The sequence below is a fragment of the Rhinolophus sinicus genome, chromosome 3 (assembly GCF_057876585.1).
Source record: "Rhinolophus sinicus isolate RSI-liver-muscle chromosome 3, RSI-T2T, whole genome shotgun sequence".
Taxonomy (NCBI): domain Eukaryota; kingdom Metazoa; phylum Chordata; class Mammalia; order Chiroptera; family Rhinolophidae; genus Rhinolophus; species Rhinolophus sinicus.
This window is the reverse complement of record NC_142503.1, coordinates 167,069,279-167,086,665: the sequence shown is the minus strand read 5'-3', so window position 1 is coordinate 167,086,665 and position 17,387 is coordinate 167,069,279. Positions and strand designations below refer to the sequence as shown.

At 37.8% G+C, this 17,387-nt stretch overlaps 1 protein-coding gene across 1 annotated transcript in view; it reads left to right on the top strand.

Moving 5' to 3' along the window:
• The first annotated feature begins 7,826 nt into the window (after positions 1-7,826).
• CCDC175 (coiled-coil domain containing 175) overlaps positions 7,827-17,387 on the top strand; it is a 48,766-nt gene continuing 39,205 nt past the window's right edge. The window contains exons 1-4 of the mRNA XM_019725827.3: positions 7,827-8,063; positions 10,544-10,629; positions 12,459-12,570; positions 16,321-16,456. Of these exons, the coding sequence (XP_019581386.3) occupies positions 7,907-8,063; positions 10,544-10,629; positions 12,459-12,570; positions 16,321-16,456 (491 nt within the window). The 5' untranslated portion in view covers positions 7,827-7,906. The remainder of the gene's footprint in view (positions 8,064-10,543; positions 10,630-12,458; positions 12,571-16,320; positions 16,457-17,387) is intronic.

Genomic DNA, 17,387 nt, shown 5'->3' with positions numbered 1-17,387 from the left:
TGCTTTAGATTGGCACCATCCTCAAGCTCCTCAGTATGATTTTTTTCTTTTTAATTTTTCTTTAGTTCAATACATTCAGTATTACAGAATTAGTTTGGCCGGCCACATTTTCTTTGATGAGTAAATTGAAATGAATTCTTTCGTATCCTGGGTCACCATTACCTTTTAAAAGAATTCTGCTGGAATTAGCTCTCTCCGGTTGCACCCTACTATGCTAAAGGGAGTTTGGCAAGTAGAAATGAAAGGATACTGAACAGCAACGTAAGAATATAAAGTAGGAAACTTGTTGGTAAAATAGACTTTAAGTAAAAAACTGTCGTTAGAGACAAAGAAGGTCATTATGTAATGATAAAAGTGTCAGTTCAACAGGAAGATACAACAATTGTAAGTATATATGCGCCCAACATCAAAGAACCTGAGTACATAAAACAAATGTTGACAAATCTGAAAGGAGAATTTGATAGCGATACAATACAGTAGGAGACTTCAACACCTCACATCGATAATGGATAGACCATCCAAACAGAAATATTGATAAAGAAACAATGAATTTGAACAACACTATAGACTAAAGGAACCTAACAGCCATATACAGAACTTTTCACCCAACAGTAGAAAAATACACATTCCTCTCAAGTGCACACAGAACATTCTCCATGATAGATCACGTGATAGTTCACAAAACAAGTCTCAGCAAACTTAAGAAGATAGAAATTATACCATGTATCTTTTTTGGAATGAAACTAGAAATGAGTGAAAGCAAGAAATGATAAAAATTCACAAATATGTAGAAACTAAATAATACACTCTTGAACAACCACTGGGTCAAAGAAGAAATCAAAAGGGCATTTAAAATATATCTCTTGAAAAATGAAAATAAAAACACAAATTACCAAAACTTATGGCATGCATCAAAAGAAGTATTAAGGGAAGTTCACAGAGATAAATGCCTACTTTAAAAAAGAAGAAAGACCTTAAATAAACAACCTAACTTTACACCTCAGGGAACTAGAAAAGAAGAACAAACTGAACCCAAAGCTAGCAGAAGGTAGAGAATAATAAAGATCAGAGCAAAAATATATCAAATAGAGAATAGAAAAAAACCAACAAAACGAAGAGTTGTTTTTTTTTAAAAAGAAAAACAAAATTGACAAACCCTTACCTAGACTAAGAAAAATAGAGACAAAACTCAAATAAAATCAGAAATGAAAGATGAAACATACAGGTAGTTCAGAAATAAAAAGGATCACAAGACACTATTATGAACAATCATATGCAAATTGAATAATCTAGAAGAAATGCGTAAGTTCCTAGTAATATATAACCTACCAAGACTGAATCAAGAAGAAATAGAGAACCTGAACAGACCAATAACAAATGAGATTGAAGTAGTAATCAAAAACTTCCCAAAAAGAAAAGCCCGGAACCAGATGGCTTCACAGCTGAATTCTATCAAACATTCAAAGAAGAACAATTCTTGTTAAGCTCTTCCAAAAAACAGAAGTAGAGAGAATATTTCCAAACTCATTTTAGAAAGCCAGCACTACCCTGAGACCAAAGCCAGATAAATACACCACAAGTAAAGAAAACTATGGGCCAATAAATCTGATGAACATAGATGCAAAAATCTAGCAAAACAATACTAGCAAACTGAATTCAACAACATCCTTAAAAACATTCTACACTATGACCAATGGGGATTTATCTCTGGGATACAAGTTTGGTTTACCATACACAAATCAATTGATATTGCACACCACATTAACAGTTGAAAGATAAAAACCACATTATCTTCTCCGATGCAGTAAAAGCATTTGACAAAGATCGACATCCATTCATGATAAAAGCTCTCAATAAAATAGGTATAAATGGAAATTTCCTCAACATAATGAAGGCCATTTATGAAAAGCCCACAGCTAACATCATAATCAATGGGAAAAAACTAAAAGTGTTTCCTCTCAGATCTGGTACGAGGCAAGGATGACCATTCTTGCTTCTTCTATTCACATAATACTGCAAGTACTACCAAGAGCAATCAGACAAGAAAAGAAACAAAGAGCATCCAAATCAGAAAGGAAGAAGTAAAATTATCTCTGTTTGCAGATGACGCAATCCTATATGTAGAAAACCCTAAAGACTACACACACACACACACACACACACACACACACACACACACACACCATTAGAACTAATAATTAAAGTTGCAGGATACAAAATCAACTACAAAAGTCAGTTGCATTTCTTTACACCAACATTGACCTATCAAAAAAGGAAATCAAGAAAACAATCCCATTTATGATAGCATCAAAAAGAATAACATACCTAGGAATAAATTTAACCAAAGAGGTAAAAGATCTGTACACTAAAAACTAAGACATTTATGAAAGAAATTTAAGCAGACACACATAAATGGAAAGATATTCTATGTTCATGAGTTGGAGGAATTAATATTATTAAAATGTCCATACTACCCAAAGTTGATACACATATTCAATGCAATCCCTATCAAAATTCCAATGGCATTTTTCACAGAAATAGAAAAAGCGATTCTCAAATTTGTATGGAACTACAAAAGACCCTGCATAGACAAAGCAATCCTGAGAAAGATGAACAGAGTTGGAGGCATCACACTGCCTGATTTAAAATTATATTCCAAAGCTATAGTAATAAGTATGGTACTGGCATATATGGACACATAGACCAATGAAACAGAATACAAAGCCCAGAAATAAACCCAAGCATGTATAGTCTTGACCAGGGCACCAAGAATACATAATGGTTGCTGGGAAAATTAAATATCCACATGCAAAAGAATGAGATTGGACCCTTATACTCTATACAAAAATCAACTCAAAATGGATTAAAGACTTACACATAAGACCTGAAACTGTAAAACTCCTAGGAGAAAACACAGGGAAAAGCTCCTTACATTGGCCTTAGCAATGATTTTTCAGATATGACACCAAAAGCTCAAGGCAACAATATAAACATAAACAAGTGAAACTACATCAACCTAAAAAGCTTCTGCACAGCAAAAGAAACAACAAAATGAAAGGCAACCTATGAATTGGGAGAAGATATTTGAATGGTGATGCTCACCTTACCATGGCACTGGGCAGAGCTTCCAACACGAAGAAACAGAGCAGGGCTGAGTCTGGGACAGGCCAGGCTGACAGGGAGAAAGGGGCTTAGGCCAAGCTTTCTCAATTCCCTATCCAATATCACTGGAACCAGCGAAAGTAACATTGCGTGGAGAAGACCTTTTGATAGAGGCTTTCAGAGGAAGGAGGCAGGCAGCCCTCCGAGACGGTCAGGAAGAAAGCCCAGGTAATAAAGAGTGTTCTTTTAACTATGACAGAAAATGAGTTCAGGCTCTGTATTCAAAAGGTTACTTTGAAAATTAAAAATTAGATGTTTCCACTGAGTTTCGTGAGGTTTCCCTCCCTCCAACCAAGGAATATATGTCATATACTTCTAGTTTATCTGTATTTTCTTTCTGATACTCACTTATTAATGGTTCAGTACAAAATAGAACCTCAGCATGTAAATTCTTGTATAAGGACAAATTGCCCAATGAATATGATGCATCTAGTGATAACTATAAATCAAAATAGGCAATATTGTAATTTTTTTCACGTTGGTCATCAAAATACCCAGAAATTCTATAGTACTAGCTCTGTTCAATAAGTGTGTTTAAAGTGCTCTAACATTAGGAGGGAGTCTACCACACTATAATTTCTTAGTGGCAAATTGACCCTGCATTCCTTTTTCCGCGATAGAATATAACTCATGACTTTTCTTTGCTTTCCCTAAGTAAGAGAGAATACCCAGATGATATATTCCCAGCAGAATAAAGGAGTTTTCTTTAGGGACTCTATTCTGCATGAACCCATTTGGGTGCTGGGGTTACGGTAGAATCTTTAACTTCCATTGGGAAAAATAGTGCTAAACCAAGAGCATTTTCTCCTGGCCTTCTAACTAGAGTTTCTAACTACATAAAATGCATTTACTTTATTTCCTTTTCACAAAAAATTTACCTTGTTTTTAATTTTGTTCTTTCATTCCTAAATTGGCTATTAAATGTATTTAGTCAACTGACTAATTATTATATAACTTAGCTACTTATGAATTAGTTAATAAATTATATTAAGCCAATTACCTTACGGCTATTAAAGTGAAGCCTCTTAGCAATAATATGGCATCGCTGAGCCAGATACTATGCTGGGCTCTTTACACATCGTATTTCTAATCCTCAGAAATTCAAAAACCTACATGAGAAATATTTTAATTTTTCTTGTCCAAATGAGAAGACTGAAACTAAAGATGTTTAAATCACTGGCATAAGTGTACGCAATTAGTAAGTGACAATACCAGGACTTGGAACCCTATTTGTCTGAGGCCTGGACTCGCCATGGAGCCCAACTGCTTTCCCCGTTTCCCTGCCCTTCTCCTTCTCCCTGCAATCTCTAGCTCAGGAGCAATACTGCCTCAGCAAGATGATTCGGTTGCTAGTAAGCAAACCCACTAAAGTATATTAACATAAATGGGCATTTATTGGAAGAACCTAGGGAGTCCAAGGCTTTAACTGTAGGGGACTGAGTATTTCTCCAAACACAATTTTGCTGCTTTGACCTTTGCAGTTAAAGATGGAAGCGTTTACATTCAGGCATTTCCTAACAACTCTGCCATGAACAGGGGCAGAAAAGACAGTGCACAAATCTTAAAGAGCTCTAAATCATTCCTTAATTTTATATACACACTAATCCTGAGCCAGAACACACTGCACATAGCAATAGGAAAAGAAACAGTTGGAGTCATGGTGACATTTCTTCGACTCTGGAGGCTCATTCATCTGGCAAAGCTGAGAATTCAGAATTCTCATTAACTTTGAAATCACAGTTAAATAAGAGTTACCATTTTAAAAAATAATAAGCAATAATTCTGGTATAGTAAAATTCACTCAGAACCAAACTTTAATTATATACAAGTTAATCTGGAGATTCAAAATGTCCAAAGTGTTGTAATAATGATGATCAGTAAGACCATTGTGAATGTCAGTTCTTGCCCCACCAGCCAAGATATAAAAGTGATGTGAGTCCCTGAGAAAGTTGCTTTTTCCCTCCAGTATTTTTCTTTTCCTATTAAAGCCTGAACAGCAAGTTTAAGCTCTATATTTTTAAAAATTCTAAATATATGAATCCTATTATCCATTTCAACAATATCTTAAGCATCTATTGATGTGCAAATTGCTCTGTTGGATGCTATAGGAGATTCAAAGATGAGTAAAATGCAGTCCCCCTTTTTTATAGAGTTCATAGTAGTATAAAGATAGTAACATCTAAATTTACAAGGTGCCTCTTTTTGCTCCGGCATTGTTTTTAAACACTGTCTATTAATTTGTTTAATTCTCATGACTTCCCTACAATGAGGGCCCTATTTTACAGTGAGAAAATGGAGGCATAAAGATTACAAAGCTATTCAGTATAAGACTATCACACAGAAAACTGTAAGACCACTCGGCCTAAGAGAATTACCATCTATGGGAAGTTTGAACAAAGTACTTTGGAGGCTTTGAGGTTATTGAGCTCAAGAAGGAACGTATGGATGAGACAGTTGTTGCGATGGGCTAACAATACAAGTGTGATGTCAATAGGTAGAGAAACCACCTGCAATGCAGACTTTTGAACAGGTTGAACTTGACATGCTAGCAGCATAGCAGATGAGAATGTTTAGCTTACAAGATTAATATTTAGAAGACAGTTTTGGCAGGAGATACAACCGGAAAGTTATTTGTGTGGGTTCAACTCTATTTGAGGGAAGTTAGAGAGCATGAAGGAAGGCCAAGGACAGAGTCCAGGCAGCATGTTCCCTTTTGGCAAACGGGAGGAAAACGACAGGCGAGCCAGTGAGGGAAGGGAAGAAGGAATCCCAGGAAACAATTGGGAGGTGAATTTCTAATGAAGGGTTGGGGGAACTGGGTAATGGTGTCAAATTCTGCAGGAAAACGGGAATGGGTAGGAATGGGGCTTGAGAAAAAGGCCATTCAAAGATGAGGAGGAGGCAATTTAGAATTCAGTGTGAACGATGCATTATGGCCAAGATATAGACCACAGTTTTAAGAAATTTGGTAATAAGGGGAAGCAGAAAGGTAGAGTGGTAGAAGCATTTAGGGCAGACATGGATTTAGGAGAAAACTGGGCATGAGTTCTGAGGGATCTGTGGAAGACACAAGTGAGGGAGGAGTTAATTGAGGAAGGTCTTTGAGAGGGGTGGGAAGGAATGGGATTGAAAGTGGCAATGACTTACTTGTATTTTTATTTTGCAAATGAGCTCTGGAAATTCACAACTGCATCCATATATAAGAGAATGGTCAGTATCCTCCCGCCCCCCCCCCCAAAAAAAAAGAGAGTAAATAAAGATTTTTTAGTCAAGTGGAGAGCTTACCTACTCCAGTGATCTTTAATAAATCATCTTCAGGTGAATCATAACTAAAACTTTGTAAAAATAAGAATTAAATTAATTAAAATAAGAAAAAATAAGGAAAGTAAGAATGCTGCTACTTTAAGATCATGAGTGTTTGAAATGTCTATAAAAATGCTCAGTGAGCATTAACAATCTCCACGGGGAAAACATGAGCATCTCTACTATCAATATCTTAATCTCATCCTTTTAAACTTTTAGTTTTCCATGTATGTTTTATAATATATACATTTTTAGTACTTGCATATAATTTATAAACAAATACACTTAAAGAGGGGAAAAAAACACACTCACCACGGCTACCTTCCTAAATGAGGATGCCATCCGAAACATCAATGACGTCATCATCATCAGAGACCCTCTTGCTACATATAGCATTAGTTATCTCAGGTCCAATTTAATTTCTGATTATTCTGCAGATACTTCCTTGAAAAAAAACACGTAATGCTTGCCATTGATGAGGATATTCTACTGTACCATAAAGCATTACCTGAGGCAGAAGTAAACGGAATTACCAAGCAGCTGCCAGCAGGGAGCAGCGTAATCTGTTCTCCATCATTATATTCGCAGCAATATTGCCTGCAGCAATAAAATCCAAACTCCTGAGCTCGAAATTCAAGGCCCCTTACAGTGAAATCACAACCCAAATTTCTGGCTGGGCTCCTGCTTTTCCTCTCCATGCACCCCATGCTCTACAGCCACACCTTCACGGCTCTGGTGACATCCCATCCAGCCAGAGCACTCCTCACCTCAACCCCAAATGCCTGCCCTGGTTGCATAGCCACAGACAGGCAGCTCCAGCAGAGCTGACGGTGCCCCAGTCCTGGAGGTGGAAGGACTGCTCTGACATTGTCCAATTCTAAGGGCTGGGACACAAGTTATCCCCAAGGTCATTGAATCTGTCATCTCGGTACAATTTTCTGAAAAATGGGATAATCATAATAATTGCGCTGAAGAGTTATGATAAAGATTAAATAAGTCATGGAAGCCGTTACAAAAATGTACACTTTGTGAAACCACAAAACGCCTTACAGGTGTGTAACTGCCTAGGCCAACCTAAAACCACTAGCAAATGCCCGTAAAAGTGGAGGTAATAAAAAGAACCTGCCTCACAAAGCCATTAAGCTCCTCTGTAATACCTGACACAGAGAAATGTTCAAAGGTGATCATTATTATGATTCCAATGGTTCACGAGAAAAGTACAGGCCAAAACTAAAGAAATGAAAATGGAAGGCGGAAAGGACAGCTAAAGAGGGACTCGAACTTCCAGCATCGCTTAATTATTGTGGATAAAGTTAGAGACCGAGGAAGTACCCACTCCACGTGAGCGCCACGAGCTGGCGCCCCGCCTTGAAATGCTCGTTGCCGGTGGCAACGGCGGTCCTTTCCTCTGGCCTAGCAGGCGCTGCGCCGGAGCAGCAAGATGGCCCTGAGCTCCTGGTCTCCAGAACTGGGGTTCAGCGAGAAGACGCTGCAGTCGGCCGCGGTCTCTACCGGCCCCTCGCTGGAGTTATGCACCTTCCCCTCCACTCTGGGCTCTTCGGTCGCGGCCGCCGCGCTGGAGCAGCTCTTTGTTGTGGGTGAGAGGCCTGCAAGCGCGGGGGTGGGTACTGGAGCGGAGGCGGGGGATGTCGCCTCAGAGTTGGCGACTAGGTGGCGCTCAGCGGGAACCCTCAGTGGCATTCCTGGCTAGTGCAGAGCTTTCTGTGGCTTCTAGGGGGAGAGAGAGGCTACGGCGTAGAATCCAGGGCCCAGCTCTCATGCTGTGGTGCCACTGGAGCGACTCGGCCCAGCTCACACTGGTATGTAGCTAATGACAAATCCCTGACAAAACCTGGACTCCCAGGCCACTGCCATTTACCTGTGAGAGGATTGCCCACCTGCATTTTGATTATACATTCAATTTCAGTTTGTCCCTTCTTGCCTTTTCTTTGCAAGTTAATTTCCGCCAACATTATGCCATGGCAAACTGGAGAATTTAACAGGCAAACAAGGAAGGGAGTGTGTTAAGAATCTCTTGTTGTATTAGGTCAGGAAAATTAGTTAGAGAAAGATGTTTAGGAGATGCAAACGGTTAATAACCTTAGATGGGGCCAGGTTAAAATACTTCCTCAGTTAGAAAGCTGAACTTGTAATCAAATCACATGAGCTTAAAGGCAAGACATAGTCCGAGAAAGGGCATTTCAGTGTTCAGCTCATAAACCATTTAGGCCAAACAACAAAGCATCTCCTTGCTTTACTCTAATCATATTGTTTCAAAATAATCGTTTTGCTGTTTATCATAATGTTACTCTTAGTTTGGGATAGTTTCTTTTTTCCTTCTTAGATGAACTTACTTAACTTTATAATACTTACAAGTTTGGATGAATATTTTCATTAAAAATGTTTACCACTGAAGAGACCTAATGATTCACGTGTGTCCAAGGTCATCTAGATTAGCATGTCCATTCAACCCTAATACTTAGGTACAAATGCTTTTCCTGCTAATAATTTCTGGACCCTCAGAAAGTTTTTCATAGGAACAATCTTCATTACAATCTTCTTGAAGAATCAAGACAATCTTCTTGTCTTGAATGTGAATGATAAAATCTGTAGCACTCCAGCCCGTTTACAAATGGAACAAGCTTGTGCTCATTCATTCCATGGGAGAAAGGAAAGAGGCAATGCCTGTGCCTCCCTAACACACGCTTGCAATCTCGGTAACTAATTTTCATTTGGTTTGAGAGCTTAGTTCATTAAGGGAATCCAAGTTCCCTGGAACTGAGGGCAGACATTGTTACCGTGTTTCCTGAAAATAAGACCTAGCCAGACCATCAGCTCTAATGCGTCTTTGGAGCGAAAATTAATATAAGACCCGGTCTTATTTTAATTAAGACTGGGTCTTATATAATACAATGTAATGTAATATAATTCAAATATAATATAATATACCGGGTCTTATTTTAATGTAAGACGGGGTCTTATATAATATAACGTAACATAACATAATATAATATGACTGGCTCTTATGTTAATTATTGCTGATGGTCTGACTAGGTCTCATTTTCGGGGAAACACGGTATTTACTCTTCTGAAAGGTGAATATGACCATTGAGGACCTTGGAGTCACACCACTTACATTTGAATCCAGACTCTGTCAGTGATGGGCTCTGTGACCTTGAACATGTGACATGACTTGAGAGTCTTAAATTTCTCACCTGTGAAATAGGAATGATAAGGTTATAAAAATCAACTTAGGTAATACCTGTAAAACATTAGGCACATCAGACTATTCCCACGCATGAGGCTGAAGGCCCGGAATCTACTTAGAGTCTGCATAATGCAGAGGTGACAGAACCAAAGTAAGCAGAGCTTCCTCTGTTCTTGCTGTTCTTCCTTTTATCCTTTCTTTTTCCTTCCTCCTTCGCATTCTGTATGTGTCTGTCTTCATTACCTTTGCCAACAGTTCTCCAGCTCTTCTGATGTGCTTTCCATTTACAGTGTGTGACAGAAAAGGAGATGTCTGAGTATGTCAGTGAACAAAAAGGGTTAGAAATTCTGTCTCCCTCACACCTATCAGTTCTACAAATATTTAATCTCATCACATGATTACAATTTTAGCACAGAAGTAAAAATGACATAATAGATTTTATATAGTTAATTAAATGTGTGGTTTAGAGTAAAATACTATATTTAGGATATATGTATACAAATATATATGAAAATATTCTTAAACAAACCTATGTTATAGGCTTGTTATATTTATCCCTTCCACAAATATTTGTTTTATTTTTTTTGTCCTATCCTATACACATCCCCTTTTCTACCATAGAGATGCAAAGATAGACTCAAGAGGAGTTTGTCCTCAAGGAGCATAAAATATATACCTAAATTAGAATACTATAAAATGGAAAATAACAAGTACAAAAGGGATTCATATAAAGTGCTATAGAAAATCAGAGATAGAAGATGTAATTTCCAGCTGAGTAAACATTTGAGCTAGATCTTAAAGGGTTCAATAGGATTTGGACAGATAAGTAAAAGATCTTAATTTTATAATTTTTTTTTTTTTTTTTTTTAGAACGATCACTGCAAAGTGACTATTTTAAATGCAACGAAGAAGCTAGGACCTTTCTTAAGGACATTGCTATAGCTGTCAAGAAATTGGTATTGTATTATCTATAAGGGCTATTTTTTCAATCTTCCTCTTATTTCTTCATCAAAGTTTAATTTAGCACCAGCTCTGCTCAAGGTATTTCAATAGAGGAATAGGGAAAATATTTACCCTGAGTAAAAATGAAATGTTCCTTCAGTTTACTAAGCATTTGCACCAGGGTTGCTCAGCTGTGGATTGTGGCCCGAAAATCCATGCAGAACACTGAATTAAGACCTGTGCAATAGATGAGGGCAAGCCAGCTAAGGAGAAACAATACTGGTGATAACACAGCTCAGTTAAAAGGTGGACCAAATGGGCAAATGCTTGGGACGTCAATATGTAAGCATTGCTTAAAACAAACAACCTCTGAAATAAATTGCATACGTGGTGCCAATTAACCCAGTTGTCTATAAGCATTACTAACTAGTGAAGGATTTGGGGGCACCTATTTCACTGAAGTAGACCATGCTGTTCAGTGAAAACAAACAGAAATTCTTTTGGTTATACTAAATAACTACTTGGCCCCAGAAAGAAATATTTAAAGAATTTCCTTTTGAAATGTCACAGACCTTTTTCTGTTCGGTCCTGGATGATATTTGCAATGCTTGCCTAGTAGGGTCAGAATAGTGAAGTCTCTTCATTTGAAGATATTGAATAAGAATCTACTACATATCAAATATCTAAAAATATGGAAATATGGCTGTAAGGTAAATGAGTTTTGCCTACAGACTGCTGATAAAAGTTAATCTCATTACTTTAAAATTATATTTTTACGTATGTATACTACAGAATTATACTTTATGATCACACTTAATTGAATACATATATGGAAATAGTTTGTGCATATTGTAGTGTGCTGTGGTCTTGTGAAAACTTTCCTCTGTTTTTAGTTATATTTTTCTCCAGAAATTGAAGGGGTCAAACTATTTATTGTGGCTTACTAAAGTATCTAGCATGTCTTCATTTAATATCTGAGCTGTGAAATCTCTTAGAGATAAATCCATCCATTTTTTTAAAGCAGCAAATTTTCACTATTATAAAAGCCCTACATGTTTACTCTGGAAAACTTAGAAAAGATAAACAAGCAAAAGGAAGCAAGTAAAAGCCACGATGATCCATCACCCTTAAATAATCACAATAATTCTTTGATACATGCCCTTCCTACTTTCAGAATATAAATGATAGTGAATTTTAATTTTTATAAAAGAGTGATCATACTACTATGTAATCTGCTTTTCAGTATTCATAAAATATAATGGTAATTTATCATGTCGTAAAGCAACTATAGCCATTATGACCATTTATTTAAAAGATGATTTATCTATTTTTTTCCACTAACAGATTTTTGAATGTTTTTCTTTTTTCAAATAGGCCCACCAAACAATGATAAATTAGCAATTATTATTATAATTATAAAGCTCCACCTCACTCTTTGTTTGGATTTGTAGGTATGTGTAAAATAACCTTTGTTCTCTTTATACCTATGCATATTTTTATTAACATTTTCTATTTTTTACTTAAGTCACTTGTTTTCTCAATATTACCCTTTTCAGTTGTTCCTTTTAAACTGATTGAAACTGCAAACAAGAAACACATACATAGGGAAAAATGATTTCTGAGTAGAAGAAAATCAGCAGAAAATAAAAGATAAACTAACAATGACACCTTAAAAACTGATTGTAGTTACTTTTCCCACTTTCTATTCCAAATAAAAATAGCAGAGAGTGTTCAATGAAAATCAAATTTTGATCTTTGAAGGCATTTATAGGGCATTGTTTAGGAGGTAAATATTATTATTATAGTGTCTTAACTTTTTAAAATATGTAATTTAAATTTTTAGGAAGAAATGAGAAAAGCCACAATCGATCTTCTAGAAATTGAAAGCATGAAATTCAGCAGACTGTATTTTCTATTAGAAACTCTTCCCAGTGACATTAGCATAGAATTAGAAGGTATGTTGAGATTAATAACTGTAGAAATTTTTGTCTTATAAGAAATTAGAACCAAGTACTTGTAAGAAGATGAGTTTAAAGTATGATTAAATAAGATTAATTTAGTTATTACATGTCAAAATATAGCTAGAAAGAGTACATGACACACAGTGAGATCCATAATAATTTTTCCTGGCATTTTAAGTGGAAATAGGACATATATATGTACTAATTTAAATTTATATAAGTTAGTTTCTAAATAAAGATGTGTAGATCAGCCCATTCAAAATTGATATTTATGCAATTAAATTAGGCAGCTTGACTGGCCTAAACTACCATTCTACTTCCTGTCTCTATGGGTTTGGCTATGATAGGCTCCTTATATAAATGGAATCATACATGATATGTCCTTTGTGACTGGCTTATTTCACTTCACATAGTGTCTTTAGGTTTCACCCACATTGTAGCATGTGCCAGAATTTCCTCCTTTTTAAGACTGACCGATATTCCATTGTATGTATATACCATGTTTTATTTATCCATTCATTCCCTGATGGACCCTTGGGTTGTTTCCTTTCAGCTATTGTGAATAATGCTATTATAAATATGGGTGTACAAATATTTATTTGAATTGCTGCTTCCAGTTCTTTTGGGTATATATGCAGACGGGAATTGCTGGATTGTATGGGAATGTGGTAATTTTATATTTAATTTTTTTGAGAGTCTGCCATACTGTTTTCCACAGCAGTTGTACCTTTTTACATTACCACCTACAATGCACAAGAGTTCCAATTTCTCTGCACTATTGTCAACACTTGTTATTTTCTATTTTTGTTTTTCAAATAATAGAGTATGCAGTGGTATCTGATTGTGGTTTTGATTTGCATTCCCTAATGATTAGTAATGTTGAGCATCTTTTCATGTGCTTGTTGGACATTGGTATATCTTTTTTGGAGAAATGTCTGTTCAGGTCCTTTGCCCATCTTTTAATCTGGTTGTTTGTTTTCTTGTTACTGGGTTGTAGGAATTCTTTATAGGTTATGGATGTTAGCCCCTTATCAGATATATAATTTGCAAATATTTTGTCCCATTCCATGGATTGCCTTTTTACTCTGTTGATAGTGACTTTAGATGCACAAAAGTTTTAAATTTTGATGTAGTCCAGTTTACTTTTTTCAGTTGTTGCCTGTGCTTTTGCTGTCATAGTCAAGAAATCATCACCAAATCCAATGTCACGATGCTCCCCCCCCCATAGTTTCTTCTAGGAGTTTTATAGTTTTAGCTCCTACATTTAGGTCTGATCCATTTTGAGTTAAATTTTGTATTTGGTGTTAGGTAAGGGGTCAGCTTCATTTCCCCAGCTGGCAGGAGTGTCCGCTGAGGCTCACAGCTCAGTTCTCCCCCAGGAATTGCCCTTGACAAAAGAGAAAGGCCTCACTCCAGGTTATGTTCCCTGTCCAGGTGCTGTTGAGGGGTCACTGTGAAGGTACAGGGCCTGCCTCTCTTGACTTGCTGTAGAACAACTGCAAAGTGTCATCACAGCTCTAACGCTCATTACCATCTGACCTTTCCTTCTGCCCAACCCTGTTTCCCTTATTTTCTCGGAGATGTTCAGTACACAATACATTTTCTACACACAGATATTAGAATTGCTTTCCCAGCGAGCCCACCATAACATAGTGGCCTATAAATAAGATTGTTAAAAACACTTTTTAAGTAGACATTTCCATTATCCACTTGTTGCCTGACAGCTCCAAACCTACCTTCATTGTCTTCTCTGTCATCAGGGAGCTGGACCCTGTAAATTTCCCCTTTACCAGCAGACACAATGGTAAGCTCTGTCAGTAGAGGGCACTGGAGGGATATTGGAAGAAGAAGGGGTCTCCTCCTGGTTCCAGGGTACTCAGCTTGGCAGACTCCTGCAGTGCATGCAGCTTCTCTATGCCAGGGCCTTGCAGCATGTGGCAATCCGAAGGACCCAACAGCTTCCTCCAGGACCCCTTGGGCAACTTCATGGTAGATTGCTACCAGCGTGGCGTCTTCCCCATGAACAGCTTCTCCAGCACCCTTGGGTGGTGTGACAGTGAGTGCTAAAGTATGGCACTTCTCTTGGCCAGGTTTCCCCACCCCCCAGAAGCCAGAGTTCTAACAAGTTTGCCAGCCCAGCACTTCATGACCTTCTTTGCCGTCCAGTGAGCCTCAGCCTTCTCCCATGAGGTCTAGATCTCAGGCCTGGAGGTGCTGCTGCCTCAAGGGCACTCCCGGCCCGAGGGCAGTGGCTGCTTCTTCCACCTGCTATTTCCACATTCTTCAGCGTTCTCTTTACTTTCTTACTATTCATTCCCTTGTTGCTCTAATCCTCTGTTATAGTTGATGATTCTTTATGCTAAAATTTCCCTACCAATTACTATATGATTTCTATGACCTAATTAGACCCTGAGTGATACAGTCGCTTATAAAACAATGTGTGTGGTGTTAGTGTAGTTTGGCAGGGAAAATACAGCAAACCATACGCGCAGAGAAAAAAATAAGAGATCTGTGTGAAAGGCAGAATTAGGAGTGTTTTTGTTTTATTTTCTTTGGTTGCTTTTTATGTTGTAGGTTGGTTTACTTTTATAATCAGGAAGAATATTTTAGAAGGAAAAACATTACCAGATGAGCTCATAAGCTCCTTGATATATGCTGAATACTTAACCGAGTCAATTTATTAAATTGGCCTTATGAGTGAAGCTTTGCTACTCAGAATACGGTTCTTGTATCAGTAGCAGCAACAGTGTCCAAGAGCTTGTTGCAAAATACAGGCTCTCGAGGCTCATCCTAAATCTACTATATTAGAATCTATATTTCAGCACCATCCCCAGGGGGTTTGTATCCATATTTGAGACATAAAGTTGGAGAAGCCCTGCTACAGTGAGCAATTTAACTGGTAGCCTAGAAAAAAATAACCCAGCTCTCTCAGGGAAGCTACCAGTTCATTTCAAGGAAAGTTGATGTGTAGAAATGGGTCATCCAGTACTTTTCTAAACAGTGGTGTTCAAAAATTCTTGCATTTTTACCATCTGCCTATCGTAAACTGAGCTACTCTCCTGAAGTCTTATGTGATTACACTGATTTGTTATTTATTGATAAATAATTAGTTCTTTACCACACTGGGTTTCCCAGAAAGCAGAACCAGAGGCAATGGCTTTGGCACTGTTATTTTATGAGGGAGTACAATCCAAGGAGGAGGAGGGGAGGATAAGGAGACTAATATGAGCTAATACGGGGTGCAGTATGCTGTTGACTGCCGCCAGAGCACAACTAATGAAGTATGAGAACATGCCCCCAAGACACAGAGTTACCTCTTGTCACGACTCCCTGCGCGCTGGCTCCTGTCTGTCGCTGCCCCAGTGTTTGCCCCACGTCCCGCACTTTGGGTAACGCATGCATGGCTGTGGGTCTCTAAAGAAGTCCCATGGTAGAGGCGACAGGGAAGTCTTAGGCAGGAGGCGAGAGGTGGACAGAAAAGGCAGGAATCAGGTACTGTCAGACTGCTTCAGTCGGAAGTTTCTCAGAGCACGTAGAAAGCTGGTTCCCATAGCAGCAGCTGAAATAAGGGAAATAATAGATAAGATCGACAGAGTCCAGAGGGGTGACTAAGAGGTGTCTGATACAGGAACATAAACATTAAAAGAATGTTTTAAAGAAATACAATTTGTTTATGATTTGAAAAGTCAGTAAATTAAAATTGTGCTGTTTCTCAAATAATTTAGTAATGTTTCCACTTTTAAGAATATGTCGGAGATGCGCGCAGATTAAATATTTTAGAGATAAATCAATTACGAATGAATATTACAAGGATGAATAATGAAATAGAGTTTCTGAAGAAGCGAATACTTGATCTGAAAGAAATGAATAAAGCTCTGGGGTAGGTACTTCTTTTTCATTCAGTGCATGAGGGAGTCGCAGGTCGGCTGGAGTGGGAAAATTGTCCGAGAGAGTTTGCCCTCTGGCCTTAACTGGTTCAGGGCAAGTTTACAGGTGAAGATCCCTTGTAGAAGATGGCCTGGGCTGTTGAGGGGTGTGTGATAGCTACAGGGAGGTAAGGAGGAGAGCAGAAAATCTTCAACCACTGCAGCCAGGAGACCTGTAAAATTTCTGAGGCAATCCAGCTTCCCAGCAGCAACTAGTGTGTGTAAATCACACACTGACTTACATACCACTTCCATAGGTAGAGGCACAGAGTGGTTTTAACTTCCACTTTAGGAAAATTAAATTTACAACCTCACCCACCAAAGCAAGAAATCTTGCTAGGGGTAAATGTAGCATCAAACCAGATATATTATAGCTAGTTTAGTTCCTTAAAGATATTCAGTCATATCTGTAATTAAATGAGGCAATATATGTAACTGCCTGTAGCTCAGGATCCGACATCTGTTAGTTTCTTTCCTTTATTCCTAGCTATGTTGCCAGCACTTCATCCCCAGGGCCTCATTTTATCCATCTGTTAAATGGGGATTACAAGTCCTGACTTACTCAGCTCTTGGAGGAAGAGATATATTCTGAAAGCAAAAGCAAAAAAAAAAAAAAAAAAAAAAAAGAAACCTCTGAAGAACAACTCAGTACTGTGAGCAAATTTGCAAGGCTAATTAATGTATAAATATCAGAATGTCAGTTTGTCAGAGTAAGAAATGTTCAAAGAGCCCTCATCATAGAGAAAAATCTTCTTGGGAAGCTAAAACAATCAGAGGATTGCTTGGTGCACAAGACACCAAAGCCTAAAGAGTGAGGTGGAGACCTCAAGGCCCAGGGACGCTCTCAGAATACCTGTTCTGGGAGATGCTCCATGAAAAAGAAAG